This window comes from Rattus norvegicus, chromosome 3 (genome assembly GCF_036323735.1).
Source record: "Rattus norvegicus strain BN/NHsdMcwi chromosome 3, GRCr8, whole genome shotgun sequence".
Taxonomy (NCBI): domain Eukaryota; kingdom Metazoa; phylum Chordata; class Mammalia; order Rodentia; family Muridae; genus Rattus; species Rattus norvegicus.
The window spans coordinates 28,126,036-28,145,296 of NC_086021.1; the positions used below are offsets into that span (position 1 = coordinate 28,126,036).

General features: G+C 49.7%; 2 protein-coding genes and 1 long non-coding RNA gene across 18 annotated transcripts in view; 1 reads left to right on the top strand and 2 right to left on the bottom strand.

Moving 5' to 3' along the window:
• Positions 1-1,143, bottom strand: part of Ehmt1 (euchromatic histone lysine methyltransferase 1) — a 148,291-nt gene extending 147,148 nt beyond the window's left edge. For 5 of the 11 annotated variants that reach the window (XR_010064648.1, XM_017591873.3, XM_063284055.1 and 2 more), the window contains exon 1: positions 1,053-1,143. Coding sequence is in view for 8 of the 11 variants with exons in the window: in XM_017591873.3 (XP_017447362.1) it covers positions 1,053-1,115 (63 nt within the window). In the remaining 3 variants the exon portion in view is untranslated. Of the gene's footprint in view, positions 1-704; positions 1,017-1,052 lie in introns of those variants that run through there. The other 6 variants (XM_063284053.1, XM_006233619.5, NM_001415867.1 and 3 more) reach the window with 4 other exon arrangements.
• Positions 1,144-7,154: 6,011 nt separating this feature from the next.
• On the bottom strand, positions 7,155-14,343 carry Arrdc1 (arrestin domain containing 1). Of its 6 annotated transcripts, none has more exons than XM_006233630.5 (8): positions 14,081-14,340; positions 9,563-9,673; positions 8,934-8,984; positions 8,691-8,845; positions 8,357-8,539; positions 8,084-8,257; positions 7,567-8,005; positions 7,155-7,485 (listed from the first exon to the last, which is right to left on the bottom strand). In XM_006233630.5, exons 1-8 carry the CDS (start codon positions 14,196-14,198, stop codon positions 7,415-7,417), a joined length of 1,302 nt encoding a protein of 433 aa, XP_006233692.1. In that variant the 5' UTR covers positions 14,199-14,340; the 3' UTR covers positions 7,155-7,414. The 6 variants fall into 6 exon arrangements, with proteins under 6 accessions (XP_006233692.1, NP_001094240.1, XP_038961504.1 ...); NM_001100770.1 differs by having other exon boundaries at positions 8,084-8,260; positions 14,081-14,212; XM_039105576.2 differs by having other exon boundaries at positions 7,567-8,257; positions 14,081-14,343.
• LOC134486057 (uncharacterized) lies at positions 13,438-17,722 on the top strand. The gene is made up of 2 exons (XR_010064732.1): positions 13,438-14,034; positions 14,393-17,722. It is a non-coding gene; the product is annotated as an uncharacterized LOC134486057 (long non-coding RNA).
• Positions 17,723-19,261: the final 1,539 nt, after the last annotated feature.

Consider the following 19,261-nt stretch of genomic DNA (forward strand, 5'->3'; position numbering starts at 1 on the left):
TGCGTTCTTGGTGCCTAAGTCAGTTCTTGAACGTTATAAGTACTCAACAAATCCTCCTTCCATTAGATCTGAAAACTAGCCATTCACTTATATGAATACCCCTCAAAAAGGCGAGAAAGAAAAAAGAAGCGCAACGACCATACATTATAAGATAAAATGTACTGCTAAACCTATGCACCGTATGTGCCAGCTTCTCAATATACCTTCACTTTCTGAGGTCTGCAAGTCCCAAAAGCTAACTATTCCGCGGCTAATTTCGGAGGAAAACTGTTAAGTTATACTTTCTTCCAAACCGGCCCCGTACTTCGGCCCTAGGAATACAACACTAGTGCGTTCTGAGGACCCCCGACTCCTGCCGGCCCTTCCCAGCTCCGGGAAGACGCCGGTCCCTCTCGCCCGGGCATAAGGTTTACGCCGCAAAAACCAGGAAGCAAACTATCCCGCAGAAAGAGCCGAGGGAAGGCCACCACGCGAACAAAAGACCGCTAATTCGCCGTCCCCCGCCGCTTTAGTGCCATCGGTGAAGAAATAAACTTGGGTCCGCAGACATTCCTCTGTCGAGCGTGCCCCGTGGTCACCCTGCTGCAGCGGCTTTGTGCGCGGGAGACGCGCGGGACCGGCCAACTTTTCCTTAAAGATGGTGCCACGCTCTCGCGGCGAGTGAAAGGTCACGGCGCGGGGCAGCAGGCGCAGGCCCGCCTCACCTTCGCCGCGCACAAGTTGGCCCGCTCCACTTTGCCTTTTGTCTCCGCCACCCCCGCTCCGACCCGGCCGTAGTCAAGCTCTGGGCTGCGGGCTGCGGAGCCGCGGCCTCCTACCGTCCGCCGCGCTGCTGCCGCCGCCGCCGCAGCTGCTCGGGCCCGCCGTGCACAAAGCGCGCCGGCGGAGCGCGGGCCGGACGCTGGGGCCTCCGCGCCGCCGGGCCCGAGACGGCGGGGGCGCGCGGCCCCACCCAGCTCGAGATTCGCTTGGGTTCCTGTCCCCTCGCCGTGGCTGTTGCCATCATGACCGTGGCCCGCGCCCCAGCGCCGAAAGCCGGCCCCGCACCTCACCTCAGCATCCGCGGCGGCCATGGCCCGGGCCCGCAGCGTGGCCCCGCCCCTCCCGCGCGCCATCGCCCCGCCCGCGCCTCGCGGCCTAGGGCCGGGGCGGGGCTGGCCGGCTACTTCTGCGCCTGCGTAAGCATCCGCGGCTGCGCACCGGGACCCAGTCGTGTGGCGCCTGCGTCTGGAAGCAAGGCCGGGTGGCGCCTGCGCGCTGAAATTCGACCGGGTCTTCTGGAGCTGAGCGTTCACCTGTAAGCTGCTCTGTTTCCCGTCTCCTTGGTTTCGCTCCCACTCATTTACATGCAGTCCATCAGTATTACTTGGAAACTTTCAGATGAAAGCTAGCCCAACGTTTCAAGTTAGGTGCCGGTCTGAGTTAGCCTTGGAAATCGAATTTCCGCTTGGTTCCGCTGAGTGCTGGCTGACCACCCTTTTGTATTGCTTGTTTACACTACACGCTACTACTGGCTTGTTGACTGTCAATAACCCACTGGGTTTCCACACCATGAACTTGAGTCCTGACAACCCTTATTCTGTTTAATAGTGGTCCCAAAGTGCAAGGAAGGTGATGAGACCTTTCCAAAATGCTAGAGAACCATAAAGTGCTCCCTTGAAGGGGGAAGGCAGGAGATTTCAATAAGTAAGTCTTAACGCTGGGGTAACCAAGAGAAAAACGCTAAGAGCTCACTTCCGATGAAACTGTGAAAGAAATCTATGCTAGTTCTGCTGTCAAACTTAACACTGCAAAAGTTCCAGCCACGAGGCATAAGTGCTAAAATAGAAAAGAGTTAGATATTATGTAGATAAAGGATATGAAAATGTGTTCCAGTGATGATCACACATTATGCCAGAAGCATTGAGGCTATATGAAGACTTCTGAAGGGCGGTACCTTAAAAAAAGAGGAGGCGGGCTGGAGAGATGGCTCAGCGGTTAAGAGCACCCGACTGCTCTTCCAGAGGTCATGAGTTCAATTCCCAGCAACCACATGGTGGCTCACAACCATCTGTAAAGAGATTTGATGCCCCCTTCTGGTGTATCTGAAGACAGCTACAGTGTACTTATATATATAATAAATAAAATAAATCTTTAAAAAAAAAGAGGAGGCACCAAGCTATTTCATTGCAAGTGAGAGATGACTATATAGATTTAGAGAGAGGTCCTGACTAGTGTGTGTGTGGTGCTGGTGGTGGTGGAGAGATTGTACAACTGAAGCTGCCACATCTGAAGCAGACTTGAAAAAAAGGGAGTAAGGTGAAAATACTTAGAAAATTTACATCATCTGAAGCAGATGAAGAAGAAACTGAAGCAGAGGCAGGAATGTATACATGAGTAAAGGTTGCTGGAATGTTTAAAAGTTTTAAAATATTAACAAATTATGGGATATGTTCCTAAGAAGGAACACAGTAGTAAAGTCACCAGCACAGCCAAACACAGTGGCATACACCTTTAATCCCAGCACTAGGACCCTGAGGTACATGGAAAGACTCTGTTAACAAAAAAAAGTAAATGATAGAAAGGGATAAGCCCAAGACTTCCCATGCTAGGCTAGCATTCTACCACTGAACTACAACCCCAATCCTTTCCGTCGTTCTCTCTATCCAACAGGACCTCAGTGAGGCTGGCCTCGACGGTATCCTTCTATCTCAGCTTCTCTTGTAGCTGCCATTATAGGCCTCATCATTTGAAGCTGATTTAAAATTTCTATCTATTTCGGGCTTTTTCTTTTGTTTTATTCATTTTTATTTATTACATACACAGTGTTCTGCATATATATGACAGACGAGGGCACTAGATCTTATTATAGATGGTTGTGAGCCACCATGTGGTTGCTGGGAATTGAACTCAGGACCTCTGGAAGAGCAGTCAGTGCTCTTAACCACTGAGCCATCTCTCCTGTTTTATTCATTTTTAATGATTTATTTTCTGTATATCAGTGTTTGTCTACATTTATGTTTGTGTGAGGGCATCAGATCCCCTGGAACTGGAGTTACATATGGTTGTGAGTTGCCATGTCTATGTTGGGAATTGAATCCAGTCCTCTGGAAGAGCAGTCAGTGCCCTGAACCAGTGAGACATCTTTCCAGCCCCCATGTGTAGCCCAGGCTGCCCTTGAACCCGAGTGTGCCTCCTGCCTCTGCCTCCATCAGCAAGTCCTACTGGCAAGCACCACCATGGAAAGCTTGTTTTATTCTTGAAGCAGGGCCTTACTGCAAAGCATGGATGGCCTCAGACATCCAATGTTCCTCCTGCCTCCATTTCCTGAAGGAATACAGGTATGCCCACGCCACACCTAGCATAGCTAAACATTTTATAAAATTAAATTTTTCACCTGTACAGTCACTAAAAGACTACATTCTGCTACAATACTGCCATGAATTAAAAATGTAAGGACAGAGGACTTTTAATTACAGTGTTTTTTTTTCTCCAAAAGTTCCCCACATGGGTGGGGGATTACCTCTACTATTGAGCATCCTTACCCTCTTGTATCATCTGCTACCAACATCAATTCTTAGAAGTTACAGTGCAACAACTGATGATCCAGACATTGACAACCAGTACTGACTGGTGTTGCAATGCCACTTATGTGATCGCTTCACTTTGTCATCATAGCATCTCAAGTCCCTGTGAAAAGGGATGAGTACAAAATGGCAAGATCATTTGGAAGTGAGACCACATTCATGTAATTTTGTTACAATTAGTCTCATACTTGATATACTGTGTTATTAATGGTACTAAACTCTTCCTGTGTTGAATTTATAAATCTCTATCATACCTATAAATAAAGCTAAAATATATACAGAACTCTATGCTATGTGCAGTTTTGGGCATCCACCGGGGGTCTTAGACCATACTCCTTGCAGATGAGGAGACACTACTGAATTGTTTTATTCTAAATTGGTTTCTGGTAGGCTGATCAGAGGAGCCTGAAGTGTGCAACTAACATAGGCCTTTAATGTTTTGGTATCAGACAGGGTTTCTCTGTGCAGTTCCAGCTGTCCTGGAATTCCATCTGTCCACCAGGCTGGCCTTGAACTCAGAGATCTACCTGGCTCTACCTTCCAAGTCCTGGGATTAAAGAGTGACCACCAGTAGTACCTCACCGAGGCTTTGAGTCTTGATCTCCAATCACAGACACACTTTTATTTCCTTGGTTCTCCCAAAAAGCAGATACTGTGAGTTGTGCTGGGGGAATGCCTCAGTAAGGGATCTAGGGATGGGGCTGCTCTGCTTGGGAGGTACACCTGGTAAAGGACGGTACTCCAACATGAGGAAGGTCCTAGATGGAGCAATGTCACATTAGGAGGAATGTCACAGTTGGGAGGAGGGATCCTAGTAAGGAGCATGTCCCAACTTTGTAGGGAACATTCTGTTTAGCAAAGGTATGTCTATAGGTTTGAGCGCACAAAGGGAATTCCATTGGGAGGATGATCCAACAGAAAAAAGTAATCTCTCAAATAGCATATCTGCCCCCCACAAGAGGGGGCTATTCCAACAGGGAGAGATGTCCCAGCTGGCCAGTCCCTCACAGCCCTCTCACCCCTATTAATGAGAATACAAGCTGGATGTTCTGGATAGGAGGGTTTGTCTGACTGGAACTTGTGCACTGACAAGAAAGCTCACCCTTATGGAGAGATGCCAACCCCAGTTAGCTAGCATGGAGTGCTCCAGTCAGGAGGTGTGCTCTCCTTGGTTACCCCAAGGTCTGCCAGACACAAACTTCCTATGTTCAAAGCAAAGCCTTTCCCGCAGACCAAGTAACTTTCACTAGACTGAAAATCTAGTGCCACATGAGCTCTTAGGCCACCTGATCTCTATGGATGATTCTGTCTTCCCATCTGAGACTTCGAAGAAAAGCTAAAGTGAGGTCTCATTAAGAAAGTCTTGAGTTTTGATGACCAGTCTAGACTCAGTATCACAAGGAGACAGACTCTGGAAAATGGCTCTGCTAAGTTGACCACTGTAGGTTCTTACACACACAGAGGAAGAAATGGACAGCCCCCACTGGGGTCCAAGGATTCTTTAGGACAACTGAATCATTGGGGTTTTTTGTTTGTTTGTTTGTTTGTTTGTTTTTTCCGGAGCTGGGGACCAAACCCAGGGCTTTGTGCTTGCTAGGCAAGCGCTCTACCACTGAGCTAAATTCCCAACCCCAACTGAATCATTAAGGCTTTGCATGATGTACTGGCAAACAGCCTTTCTGGATCATGGGAAATGGTCACACACAGTCTTCTGCAACCCATAGCCCAAAGAGAACCATCTTCCCCCAACCCACCATTTCATCTTGCTGCTAAGGTGGAACCTCCTGTATCTTTTCCCTGAGGCCCTTTGTTTCAGCTAGCTACATAGCTTGCTCCTTTTCTAGCCTTTGTGCCTTAAATATCACTGCCTCGGGAAAGCCTTCCACTTCCTCCATTATCCGTTTTTTAAAAGAATTATTTATTAATTAATTTATTTTATGTATATGACTACACTGTAGCTGTCTTCATGACACCAGAAGAAGGCATCGAATCTCATTGCAGATGGTTGTGAGCCACCATGTGGTTGCTGGGAATTGAACTCAGGACCTCTGAAAGAGCAGTTAGTGCTCCTAACCACTGAGCCATCTCTCCATCCTAGATGTTCTAACATGGGGTCTTGTCATGTAGACCAGTCTGGCCTCAAACTCAGATTTACCTGCCTCTGCCTCCAAATGCTTTAATAAAGGTGTGTGCCACCATGCCAGGCTCCCAATACTCATGATAAATCCTGTATGACCACTGTTTTCTGTGTTGTACTGCCCACAATAATACCCTCTGGCATAAACAGAATTTTTAAAAAAGCAAATATTTAAATGAAGAGGTTGAAACCCAGGGAAGAGACCTCTGACCAGGCAAATATGGTGTGACAGAAACTGCTGGAAGGCTGCAGGCCCTTCAACACCCACCCTGCAGTCAGCCACAGTCACACTACAGCCAGTCCCACTGACTACCTACCTCCATGCTGACATCCGTTCTGAAAGACAAGCCCATTTCTATTCCCGTTTTCTAAGTGAGTGAACCAAAGGAAGGGAGTTAATTTTTTACAGCCAGCCTGAGATGAGGTGGGATCCACACCCAAGCTCTTCTTTCACAAATTCCAGGTGATGTATGGAGACCTGCAGCCTACTTTCTGCCTTTCTCTAAGACCCCCTTGACCCTCAGTATCAAATGTGAGCCAGGGATGTGAAAGGGTATATATGTTTCGAGGGGTAGACAATGATGTGTTCCAAAAGACACCACCAGCTTCTGGCCTCTGGACACTGGGGTGTAAGCCTAGCTGGCTAAGTGATGTGAAAACCAGACAGATGCCTAAGACTCAGTGTGGAAACCACAGCCTGGGGATGCTGGTTATGCACTGCCAGCATTCTGCTCTCTAGTGGACTTTTTTCCCTAAGTCTGTGCACTGATTGATTTCACAGGCAAGATGGCCACCATGCCTAGCAAGAGGCTTTCCCTGTAAGAGATGAAATTTAACCAACTCCACAATAACCACTTCCAGTGCACATTACACATGAAGGGCAACAACAGACCAGAGCTGTCATGGAGATCAAGGGGTGGCAGGGTGCCTCTGAAATGCTGTTCCAGGGAGCTGTTGTCTTTTATTCTTATTCTGGGGCCCAAGATCTTGTGTGTACAACAACGAGAAATAAGGAAAGGCACAGTGCTCAGGGCTGACAGTGACCCCATGCCCAAGAGTAGAGGGTTCTACCAAGGGGCTTCCTGGAACAATAGTTTGGAATGCAAGTCACAGTATGTCCCAAAGAATGCCAGGAATATCCTTAGGCATTCTTTAAAAAGGAAGAGGACAGAAGTGGGCAGTCCAGCACTATCCAGGTTGCATGCCTGGCACTGTAGAAGAGTCCAGAGGCAGGGCACCAATGAAGTGAGGAATGGGCTGGAAGTAGAGTTCAAGGTAGGATCGGGTGGGCCAGGGGAAAAGCCCAAGGATGTGGTAAGGGGATGAGCTCTATCAAATGTAGGGATCGAATGAGGAGCTTTCAGGGTTTCAGTCTTCAGGGCAGAGCTTGTACAATGGGGCCACCTTAAGGCTAGACTGTAGGGTGAGAAGGCCAGCCACTTGCCCAGCTCTACAAATAAAGCGCTTTATTTATACAGTCTCTCCAGGCCCCAGATCTCTGCCGCCCTACCCCAACCTCTCAAGAAGAGGACTGAATAATTCATTCCAGAGGAGCCAAGAGTGGCTGGTCCACAGGGGGGTCTTCCCCCGACAGCTGCAGGTCCTGAGTAGCTGGGCCAGGTAGAGAGCAAAGGCACGAGGCCCTGGGCATCCCATGCCAGGGCAAAGGCCAGAACCACCAAACAAGGTGGCATGGGTTAGCATACCAGGGTCAGCTCCCTGGGATCAGGCCAACATCTGTACCACCAGCACCACAGCTCTGCTCATAGGATGGTGGAGCCTCTGTGGGGAGGAAAAAAAGGATATAGAAGGGGTTCAGGGGACCCTCATTTTTTCACCCCAATCCCTGTCATTTCCACTCACCATAGGGGTAGCCCCATGAACTGTACTCTGGAGGAAGGATCAAGGCGCTGGTGGTAGGTACTGGGCCCCCAGAGCCTTCTGCAAAGTAGGGGACAGTGGCACCTATAGAGATGCACAAGGGAGGGTGCAGAGAATGTCTAGCAGGACTTCCAACCTGAACACACGGCTCAATGGTGGTGACAGACACAGAACCCAATGTAGTAGACAGTGGCTGCTGCTGAGAATGGCTCTTGGTGGAGAGTGAGACAGGGTCTGAGAAGTGAGGGCCACTAGCCACTGCCTCAGCCTCTTCCTGAGGAGGTGCAGAGGGCACCACTGGGGACAGCAGCCCAGGAGAAGACCCTGGGCCTGGACAGGGGCTCAGTGGAGTTTGGTTCACAGCAATATTGCCAACAAATAGTGGGAGAGTCACGGTGGCCTCGGGTGCTTTCATGGAGACCTGAAAAAAACGTAGGTATTGAAGAGTAAGGCCAAGGCCACCTAGCCTTAGGCCACCCAGCCCTGGGCAACACCAAACCTGAAGGTAATAGTCGATGTGGATAAGGCTGCAGCCAGGCAGGGCTGACTGGGGCAGGGCAGGCACCAGGATCTGTTCTTGCCACTGAGCATGCCTCCAGGCCTTGACACCTGTGCCCTCCACCTCTGCAATGGTCCGCACATCATAGATCCAGCGCTTGGCCTTATAGGACACCTTCTGAGGAAAGACTGGGCTGTGAGTTTGGGCAGGCTGGCACCCACCCCTTCTGTCCCATGGGAAAGGGACAGGCTCAGGGAACCAGATGGCTCTGACCTGTAGCAAGCTGGCCACCACAGGGCTGGTGTCCTTGCCCGACTGGTTCTCAATGTCAGCCTGCAGCCGCAGCACCTGTCCTACCACATAGCCACGAAGGTCCGTGCTAGCTGTGAGAACCACACTGCCGGTCTTCACCAGCTTATAGGAGAACTTCTTGGTAGTAGAGGCCACATTGGGTTGCTTGAAGGGAAAGGAAGGGAAGAGTTTATCAAGCGAGCACAGACAAGACCCTCAGACTGCCCTAGACACCAGCAACCAGATTAAGACAGGGCCTGGCTGCCTGGCCTGAGAAGGCCGAAGGCAGCCAAGGAAGCCCCTGTTCCGTCCTTACCTCGATATCTGGGATGCTGTTCAGGTTCAAGGGGCTCAGGATGTAGAACACGAGGCTGCATTTGTGATCCTTGGAAAAACGTGGAGTGTCGATGGACGCCCTCACCTGGTGCACAATCTTCCCAAAGGGGCCCTCGAAAGATGTGGGTGCTGTGGCTGTGGGGATAATAGGGATTGGCTGGCACCCAGCACCTCCCACCAGTGGCATTTCAAAGCTCCATGTCCCCATAAGCTTTCCACTCACCAGGAAGCAGGAACTGAAAAGGGAAGTTGTGCTCTCCAGGTGGCAGACTTCCTACAGAGACAAGAAGGAGGTGGGAGCAAACCAGAGGAAATCCATAGTGGCCACAGTGCCAGACCAGAAGTAGACACTGCATCCACCAGTCCACACAACCTGTCTTGAGCACTGCAGCAGCGTGACTACAGCAGGAGCTACAGACTACACACAGGGGCTTGGTTTCAATGAGAGTGTGGGGCTGGAAATGTAGTTGGTAGAGTGTTTGCTTAGCACATACGAAGCTTTAGTTCGATTCCAAGGACTATGCAAACCACATATGGTAGCACACTCCTAGGAGGTGGAAAGAGGAAAATCAGAAGTCTAAGGACATCCTCTGTTAAATAGCAAGTTCAAGGCCAGCCTGGGCTGCATGAAACCCTATCTTAAAAAAGAATACAAAGTTTAAAATAAAAAAACAGGAGGGTGGTTTAGAGTAGAGGACGGGGATGAAGACAGTCATATAAAGCGTCAGAGCCCACCCAGACCCAGAACCAGAAAGTGGGAATCCAAGAGACTGTTGCTGGGAAGGGAAGGGACAGGCTGACCCCCTCCAGTCAAGGGCTGCCCCTATGATCACTGCTGGCTCCCACACTCACCCTTGTCAGCCAGTGATAGGGAGCTGTTGAAGTAGCTCTCCTCCACCACCCATGCCCCATCGTTGGCCTTGTTGGAGACCCCACAGGAACCCATGCAGGTCACCCGGATAGCTGTAAGGGGAAGGGTGTCATAAGCCTATGACAGCTGATGACATAGGCTCCTTCCTGTCCCCAGCACAGGATTTCATGTAGGTCTAGAAGTACCCATGGGCCAAGCAGCCTCGCTGACCAAAGGCCAAGCAACCGGGTCCTCTTTCCAAGAGTTCTCCCAGGGAAGCAGGCTGGCAGTGTTTCATCAGCCTTGCAGACATGGTGGAAGGCCAATATCCCAGATAATCCCTGGGCTACCCCCAAATTGGTTATCTAAGCCTCTAACCAGACCTATAGAAACCCAGCCACCCTGTATTCATGATGCAAATCAGTGAGGTCAGGAGATGCCCCTTCAGTCTCTTGAAAGCTAATGCCAGCCCTCTCCCTGTGGGAATGCAGTCAGACCTGTCTGAGCAAGTCAACAATCTAGCCCTGGAGGGCAAACCCTGATTTCCTTCCTGAACACTAGTGGCCAGGAGGCTGAGTTTCTACACTGTGAGGCAGTGTTCTCCTCACCACCAGCAGGAGCTGGTCCTCTCCATTAGTAGGAGAACCCAGAGCAGGAACCACTAGAGACAGAGTTCATATGCCTCTGTTTAACAAATGCATCCTGCCCTACTGTGGTCAGATAGCTGCAGCTGAATGAGAGCACGGATGAAACTAGTCACAGGAGAGGTGGCTCGGGCAAGACTCGGTTGGGTAAGTGGGAGCCAAGAGAGGTGCTCTGAAGTGCTCTCCTTCCCCTGGAGAGTTGGGTCATGGTTTCAGCCCTTTTCCCAGACTTAGTTAACAGGGTCACATGAGGGGAAGATTATTCAAACTCTTCATCTCTGTGACAAAGCCACCAAGCAAGAACAAAGAAACCTAGAAGTTGATCACACCTGCTTCACTCGTAGTCTCCCTGGTATCACGGTCCACGCATCCTGTTGGTCACCCACAAACTTTATCCTATAACCTTTGGCTCATCCTCAATCCACACAGCTCTCCACACAGCACCCTGCACAGGTACACTCTGATGCTTTGTAAAGTGCCACATGGTGCTGGCTGGAGAGGGTGCCTCAGTAGGCCCATGTTGAGGCGTCCCTCCCTCTGAGGTATCAGCCATGGGACTGCTCTAGTATAGGATGAAGTTTATTTGGGGGAATGGGAAAGGGGGTTGAAAAGGGAGTATAGGCAGAGAAGGAGGGAGAGAGAGAGAGAGAGAGAGAGAGAGAGAGAGAGAGAAGAGGCCAGCTGGGAACAGGTGGAGGGGAGGGTGGAAGGAGGTAGGGAGAAAAGGAGAAAGGGGTCAGAGTGAGAGAAGAGAGGCTAACAGTCCTTTTTATAGCAAGTCAGGCCTACCTGGCTGTTGCTAGGTGACTGTTGGGCAGAGCCTATAGAGAACCGTTAACAGGCTAACACTCCCTCACCTGATGGCTGCCAGTGCCTGTCCCTACTGTTGAGACTGTTCTGCATTCCTGCTGTACTACTCTCTGTCCTTGGAAATGCCAGTGTCTGTCTGTCACCCTCCATGTCAGCCCAACCTCACAACTCTAACCTCCAACCTGGTTTGAAATGCACGCACTCGGGCTGGGGATTTAGCTCAGTGGTAGAGCGCTTGCCTAGGAAGCGCAAGGCCCTGGGTTCGGTCCCCAGCTCCGAAAAAAAGAACCAAAAAAAAAAAAAAAAAAAAAAAAAGAAAGAAAGAAATGCACGCACTCCTTCTGCCATCTAAACACTAGTGGCAGCTTAGGCCAGGAAATAATTCTTGAGATGACAGGGATAAGAGGAGGTTCAAAGGTCTGCTAAAGGACTGAAGATGCTTCACAAAGGGAACATCTCTCTAAGGGTGACTGGCCCCACACAGGTACGGAAAACATCCATCTGCAGGGCTTAGTTTAGTCCAGGTGCTGCCATGGTGCTATGAGGGTGCCTACAATAACTGGCACGGTGGGTGCTATTCGAAGTCTTCACACTTGATGTAGGAGCAATAGCAAACTGGTTGCTTTAGCGTTTAGTGCAGGGTGGTTTGTTATTTGAATGACCTTTTGTAGCAATAGATAACTGGAACCAGCACCAGCCGCACCAGAAACCAGGGGAAACCCAGGTGACTTACATGTTTCCTGGTCAGAATGACAACTGCTAAGTACTTTGACTCATACTGGGGAGGGAATGGAGAAGCCACACAGTGACACAGGGCCAACCTCTGTGTTTGCACCTGTACATGCCAGGACACCCGTCAGGTCTCCAGTCCTATACTATTCAACAGGAGTCTCATATAGCATTGCCTAGAACAACAATCAGCCCAGTCTGGACCTCCTACAGTTCAGGCAAAGGAGCATGAGACCACCAGATTCCAGGAAAACAAGCCACATGCAAACTGGGAGTAGGGGGATGCAACTCTGATCTTCCCAATGCTGGGCATTTCCCACACTACAGGGCTCTTGGGAAGACCCTGCCAGTGTGGACATCCTCTAGCCCCTGAGGTGAACATACCCTGTGTCACTTACTCTCTTGAGAAGTGACTGAGGAAAAGGGCTTGCAAACAGTATGTCCTCTGCTTCCTCAAAAAACATTCGGAGCTTCTCCTTTGCCTCAGTAGCATCACAATCAAGGTGTAAAAATTTCCCCAGAAAAATTCCTCCAAGAACCATGCTCACTGGCCAAGGACAATGCCAGCAGCCAGGCATGTACCTTCTCCAATCACTGGAGCAGAAAAACCATGCACTACATAAGGCTACATAAATCGTGAGAAATGAGGGAGTTCTGAGAATACTAGGTGGTCACTCTGCTTCTGCTGCTCCTCTTCCTACTGCTGTTGCTGCAAGCCACTGGACATGGCTCTTTTAAAATAATGTTATGCTGCTTTTCAGTAATCTCTCTACAGTCCTACCCCTCCACTCTCATGCAAAGGTATCTGGGAAGCAACCATGGTCCTCTCATACCTTGCAACATAGCATAACCAGGAAACCAGGGCAAGTGTATTCTAGCAAATCCTCATCTACAGAGCATCAAGTGGCAGCCTACAGAACAATATATACCTTAAGGTGTCATTCGAGTATAAAGTACACTTCCTAACAGTGTTCTAGCTATAATAAAAGGCAGCCACCACTCACCGAATTGACTAGGAGCCACCAAACTAGCAGGTGTTCACCGTTGGAGACTGGAGGCTGCTCTTCTGTTGCTGTTTTGTTTTTGAGACAGGGTTTCTCTGTGTAGCCCTAGGTATTCTGGAACTAGCTCTGTAGACCAGGCTGGCCTTGAACTCACAGAGATCCACCTGCACCTGCCTCCCAAAGTGCTGGGATTGAAGGCATGCTCCACCTTATAGCAGCTCTGGTTTTCTAAAGAAAATCATGGTGTGTATTTTGTTCTACAGAGACACTTCTTCCCTCGTTGGTACTTCTAGCTTCCAGCAGCTTCTTACCATGGGCCACGATAATGAAGACCTTTCCATTCTTTCAGTTCCAAAGATCTTGAACCTGACCATCCCCACCAGATAATACATTCTACCATTAAATCTGTGCTCGTCCTGCTTCCAACTGTACTACACACTAACAAGGGTTGCTACCTCTTGGGGTCCTGTAAAAACAGCTGATCTACGAAAAACAGAGTAGGCTGAGAGAGTGTAGGAGTAAGGGACACCCACATAATCTTGCAGTCAGTGCCAGACAGAGGCCACAACAGTGCCCACTGACCCCAGAGAGCTCAGTCATCAAATCCCATACAGGGCCCCCTATTCGTGGATCCAGCACCAAGGAGCCTGCACCTGAGAATGCCCTGTCAATGGCAAAGCAGCAACCTGATCCCCAGTCCCAGTCTCAGATCTATGCATCAGCAAAGGTCTCAGCTCAGCTCCCATAAGGCCTTAGGACAGGAGAAAGGGGATTGCCCGGTGGAACAGGGCCCCTTGCCAGCAACTATAATCTTTAAGCTGAAAGCAAGAAGGTGGATCCTGATAGAAACCTGCACACTTGGACCAGAACTGTCTTTGAAGAAAGTACTGCATAAGAGCCTGGAGACAAGGAAAAGAGAGGACCCAGAGCACACTAGGTTCCCGGTAGGGACCCAGCAGGTGTAAAGTGCCTTGGACCTTGGACAACTGAATAAGGGAAGACTAAAGGCCTGCATGCTTCTACCGCCAGGGTTGCCTGAGTATAGTGAACAAGCACTTAGGCCCTCGCACAGACTTCTGGCCGCCTAGGCGGAGAGCACAGGACGGGACAGATGCGGAAGGACTGGGCCACCGAGCTGTCTGCCCCACCCTGCCCTCTGTGGGCCTCCTAGAACAGCCTGTCCCTGGCGCCCGCGGTTCCGTCGTAACCCGGGGCTTCCTGGAGACTGAGAATCCAGTCTCAGAGCCCACTGACCGCACGGTTTCCGAGAGCCCCGCCCCACCGCAGGTAAGAACGCGTCTACCCACTTCCCCCGAAGCGATCCCGCGCCCACCTCGGAAGGGTAGTGGCGCTCCCAGGCGCAAGTGCACGGCCCCAGCCAGCGGCTCCCCAGGACTGTAGACGACGCGGCCCTGACTCAGGCGGATCTCGAAGAGCTGCACCCTCCCCATACCGCGGTCTCCCGCGCCGCGGTCTGACGCCTGCTAGGGCAGTGGCTTCGTGGCCCGCCCCCCTCCCCTTCCCCAACAGAGGACACGCCCAGGCCGCAGGACCCGCCTGGGCCGGAATACTAGCCGGTGCCCCCCAAGACCCACCCTCATCCCAAAGACCCACCCCTTTCTGATCCAAGGCCCGCCTTCTCCAGGGCTGGTCTGCGACCGGAGGACACGCCCATGGATGGGGGACACGCCTCCACAAGGACCCGCCCATTTTCCTAGATTTGCCTCATTGAACACAAGCACCTGGTCACAACAGGCCAGTCATGCTCCTGCCCTACCCCGAAGGCCCGCCCAGACTAGCGGGGTGGGCTACGGAGTGCGCGGCCCCTACGCTTTAGACCCTAACGGGATCCTTGAGACCTCTGGTGCTCAGGGATGAGGATTGCTCACCTGTAAGCGAAAGCGGGTTCCCGGGCACCCATGTTCAACGCTAGGTGGCTACGAGAGGTGCTCGGCCCTCAGGCGGTGTGGGTCCCCAGTTATGCCCCGCGGCCATCGTGCTTTGTGTACCGCGACCTTCATCAGGCTTCCCGAGGAGTAGTGGGCAATCGCGGCCCAGAACACCGGCGCTGAGCTGGGAGAGCGCAGGGCAGAAACACGAGACCCCTGCAAAACTTGGGACATGGAGCGAGAAGGCACGAACAGAGAAGGGACAGATTCTGAATCACATTTTTCCCTAAGACAGGGTGTATCCCTGGAACGCGCTCTGTTGACCAAACTGGCTTCGAACTTAGAGAGCTCTGCCCTGCCCTGCGGTCCGAATGCTGGCATAATTGCTTGTGCCACCACCACCGGCCTGAATCACATTTTTAAAAAAGGTCTTGGTGTTGGTTGTGAACTGGAAGGAAGGTCTTAAATTCATATGTTCACAATTTATTGTTCTATCTTACTATAGTGTGAAAGTCGATTTAAGCAATCCTGGTGTTCTCCTTTTGGTATTGTATTAAATTATATGAGATAGTCAGCACTGCCTTACAAGATGGTCATTGTGGAGGGGTGTGGCTCAGTGACACAGCACTTGTTTAGCTCAATCAAGGCCTGTTCCCCTAAACTACAAGCATACATATATAATGTATTAGATTTGTATTAGATAATGTCACCCATTGTAAGTTGACATGACTGTCCTGAGGCCATTTTTTAACATGGGGTCTCAACTTACCAGTATTTTCTATTTTTCACTTTGACTTCAGAAATCGATGGGAATATATACCCATGAGAGTGGAGCAACAATGGCAGGGTCAGTTTGTACTAGTCTAGGACAGAGATGCCTCAGGGGCCCTGCTTCCTGGTTAAACATGAAGGAAACAAAGTGGAGTGGCAGTTACTAGAACAGTTAGCAAAATGTTCCTCAATGGAAGATCAAATCACTTTGTGGTAGAAGCCATGATATGCAAAACCTGGGTGCCTCCGATACCCCATGCATTTAGGGGAGTCAAAGGGCTAAAACATAAAATAATCTGTGTTCAAATAACTGACGTCTTGGCTAGGTGGTGGGGCATGATCCAGAACTTAATCTGATTCTTGTCAACAAAAGGGGAAGAGGGCTGGGTATGGTGGTACACATTAGGTTTCAAACTCAAATGCAAGGCTGCAGTGCCTACTTAACATTTTTTTTTAAGATTTATTCATTTATTATATATAAGTACGCTGTAGCTGTCTTCAGATACACCAGAAGAGGGCATCGGATCTCTTTACAGATGGTTGTGAGCCACCATGTGGTTGCTGGGAATTGAATTCAGGACCTCTGGAAGAGCGGTCGGTGCTCTTAACTGATGAGCCATCTCTCCAGCCTCCCATACTTAACATATTAAGATGGACCTTGTCACCAGGTTCTCCCAGCATCCCTCAGTCCCTACCTTTTACAGGGTCCTACTGGCTGGTGTTCCTACTGGCAGGCCCCCTACCCTGAACTCAGCTCAGGGCCTGGGCTGCCCTTCCCCCAAGTAGCCATCTTGGTTACCCCACTCTCTTTTGGGCTTCCTGGCTGCTGTACCTGGTTCCCCTCTCTTCACATGGCTCAGGGTCATGTTCACTCTGGATTCTCTTGGATGTCTCCGGCTCCCTTTTATCTAAAGTAAGCTTCCTCCACCAAACCTAGGCACAGTCACATTTGTTCCTTTCATTTTTTCATTTATCTGGTGCCAAAACTTGGGACCAGTCACTTTCCTTTTCTTTCCTTTTCTTTTCTTTTTTTTTTTTTTTTTTCTTTTTTTCGGAGCTGGGGACCGAACCCAGGGCCTTGCGCTTGCTAGGCAAGCGCTCTACCACTGAGCTAAATCCCCAACCCCTTTTCTTTTCTCTTTTCTTTTCTTTTTTTTTTTTTTTCTTTTTTTTTTTTCCGGAGCTGGGGACCAAACCCAGACTTTCCTTCTCTTTTCATTTCTGTTTTTCATTCATCTGGTGTCAAAGCCAGGAAGCGGCATGATATCCTTCCCCCAACAAATCGGCTGCTCCAGACCAAGCTGCTGCTCTGAATCTCCAAAGGTGTACACGAATCCTACCTTGTCTACAGTGAGTTCCAGGCCTGGCTGCTAGTGAGACCCCATCTCAAAGAAAGAGTGAAGGAAAGAGGGAAGAAGAGGGCATCCTGAGCTCCAACATTGGCCTCCTCAGAATTCTTGTATTTCCAGAGGAGCCTCTATCAGCCATACTACTGCAGTGTCTGCACAACTGGGCAAACTGGGAGCCTTCTAAATAAGGATTTCGGAATATTAGTTGGAAAGAGAAGGACAATGAGCAGCCCCAGAGTGACCAATTGACAAAACAGGAAAGTGTTTCAGTAAAGAGGAGATGGTTTGGAAGCTGCTGTTAGACAGGACAGACCTGAGTGGACTTTATTCTAAGCCTCCTCACTTATAATCATTATTCTGATCCTAGTCAACCCATTTCCATCTGGGATCCATTTCAGCACAATTGTCTGGGTCAAGTCTCTTCTCTGTGTCTCTGGGTTCGGTTCTCAGCTCCGGAAAAAAAAAAAAAAGAAAAAAAAAAAAAAAAGAAAATGAGGAAAATGGTAAGCAGGACCCGTCCTGAGCAGAACCTGAGCGGAAGTCCAGTGTTTTTTTTTTTTTTTTTTTTTTTTTTTTTTATTTATTTTTTTGGTTCTTTTTTTCGGAGCTGGGGACCGAACCCAGGGCCTTGCGCTTCCTAGGCAAGCACTCTACCACTGAGCTAAATCCCCAACCCCATTGTTTTTTTTTAAAGATTTATTTATTTATTATATATAAGTACACTGTAGCTGTCTTCAGACACACCAGAAGAGGGCATCGGATCCCATTACAGATGATTGTGAGCCACCATGTGGTTGCTGGAATTTGAACTCAGGACTTCTGGAAGAGCAGTCAGTGCTCTTAACCTCTGAGCCATCTCTCCAGCCCGGAAGTCCAGTGTTACAGCTGTTACAGTGACTGAATAGGGAAACATCTACCACTGAGCTAAACCCCCAACCCCTCTGCTTACCATTTTCAATTCCCAGCTTTAGCTCTCAAGATCTGGAAATACGGTTGGGGATTTAGCTCAGTGGTAGAGCGCTTGCCTAGGAAGCGCAAGGCCCTGGGTTCGGTCCCCAGCTCCGGGGAAAAAAAAAAAAAAAAGGAAAAAAAAAAAAAAGAACTATCAGAGAAGAGCTGGTGAGATGACACAGCAGGTAAAGGCAAGCCACACGCCCTAGGTGGGATCCTGGGAATCTGAGTGGTAGAAGCAAAGAACTGACTCCAAAAGCTGTCCTGTGACATTGGCATGTGCACACGTGCACCACACACACACACACACACACACACACACACACACACACACACACACAGAGGAACACACACCAAAGAGAATAAACTTAAAAAAAAAAAAGATCTGGAAATACTGACCCACCATTTCCCATGCTCCCTCTGCGAGATCCTGGCTAGTCCCCTCTTTTCCTGGTGGTTCTATCCCTACTTCTCCATCATTTTTTGAGATTTTGCTACTGGTGAGCGACTCTGACTTTAGGCGAGAGGCTTCCTCTGATTCCCAGACATTTGTGTCCTAGTTTGGTACCCATGGTTTCTAGGAGGCACTACCACTCCAAAAAAGGTACCAAAACTCGTCAAGAGCAAGAGAGAGTATGACCTTAACTGAGTTTCCACATAGAAGAAGAAGGAGAAGGAGAAAAAGGAGGAGGAGGAAGGGGAGGAGGAGGAGGAGGGGAAGACGAAGAAGAAGATTTGAGCAGGAAAGGCAAGGGACAATTAATACTCCATGGTGTAATCCTTAATCTTGATAGTCAACCTGGTTAGATCTAGAATCAACTTACCAGCAAACTGTCAGGCACGCCTCTAAGGGATTTTCTTCATCGGATTTGAAGTGGAAAGACTCAAGTGTGAGTGGCATATTCTGGAAACAGCCTAGGAAAAAGGAGATGAAGGACACTCTTTTGCCTGCTTGGTTTCACTCTGTCAGGAAGTGCATCTGTCATTGCTGGGTCATGTCACCCACACACTAGAACCAGCAGCTCTCCAAGACTCCTCCAGGACTTCAGACCTGGCTGGGACCGGATGGCTGAGACATCCAGCATTTTGGACTAAGCAAATTACTAGATTTTTGGCCCATCCACTGTGGGACAGCCACTGTGGGACAGATATTGTGGGACAGCCATTGTGGGACAGCCATTGTGGGACAGCCATTGTGGGACTGCCCAGATTATACTGTATCATGTAAACCAATCTAAACCTACACACACATCTTTTTCGGGAGGGGGTGGGGGGGTCTCACTATGTAGCCCTGTCTGGCCTGGACCTTCCTATACAAAACAGAACTAAAGTGCTTCTGCTGACAAGTGCTGAGATTAAAGACACGTGCACCTTGAAGGGGCTCGAGACCCCATAAGAACAACAATGGCAACCAACCAGAGCTTCCAGGGACTAAGCCACTACCTAAAGACTCTACATGGACTGACCCTGGACTCTGACCTCATAGGTAGCAATGAATAGCCTAGTAAGAGCACCAGTGGAAGGGGAAGCCCTGGGTCCTGCCAAGACTGAACC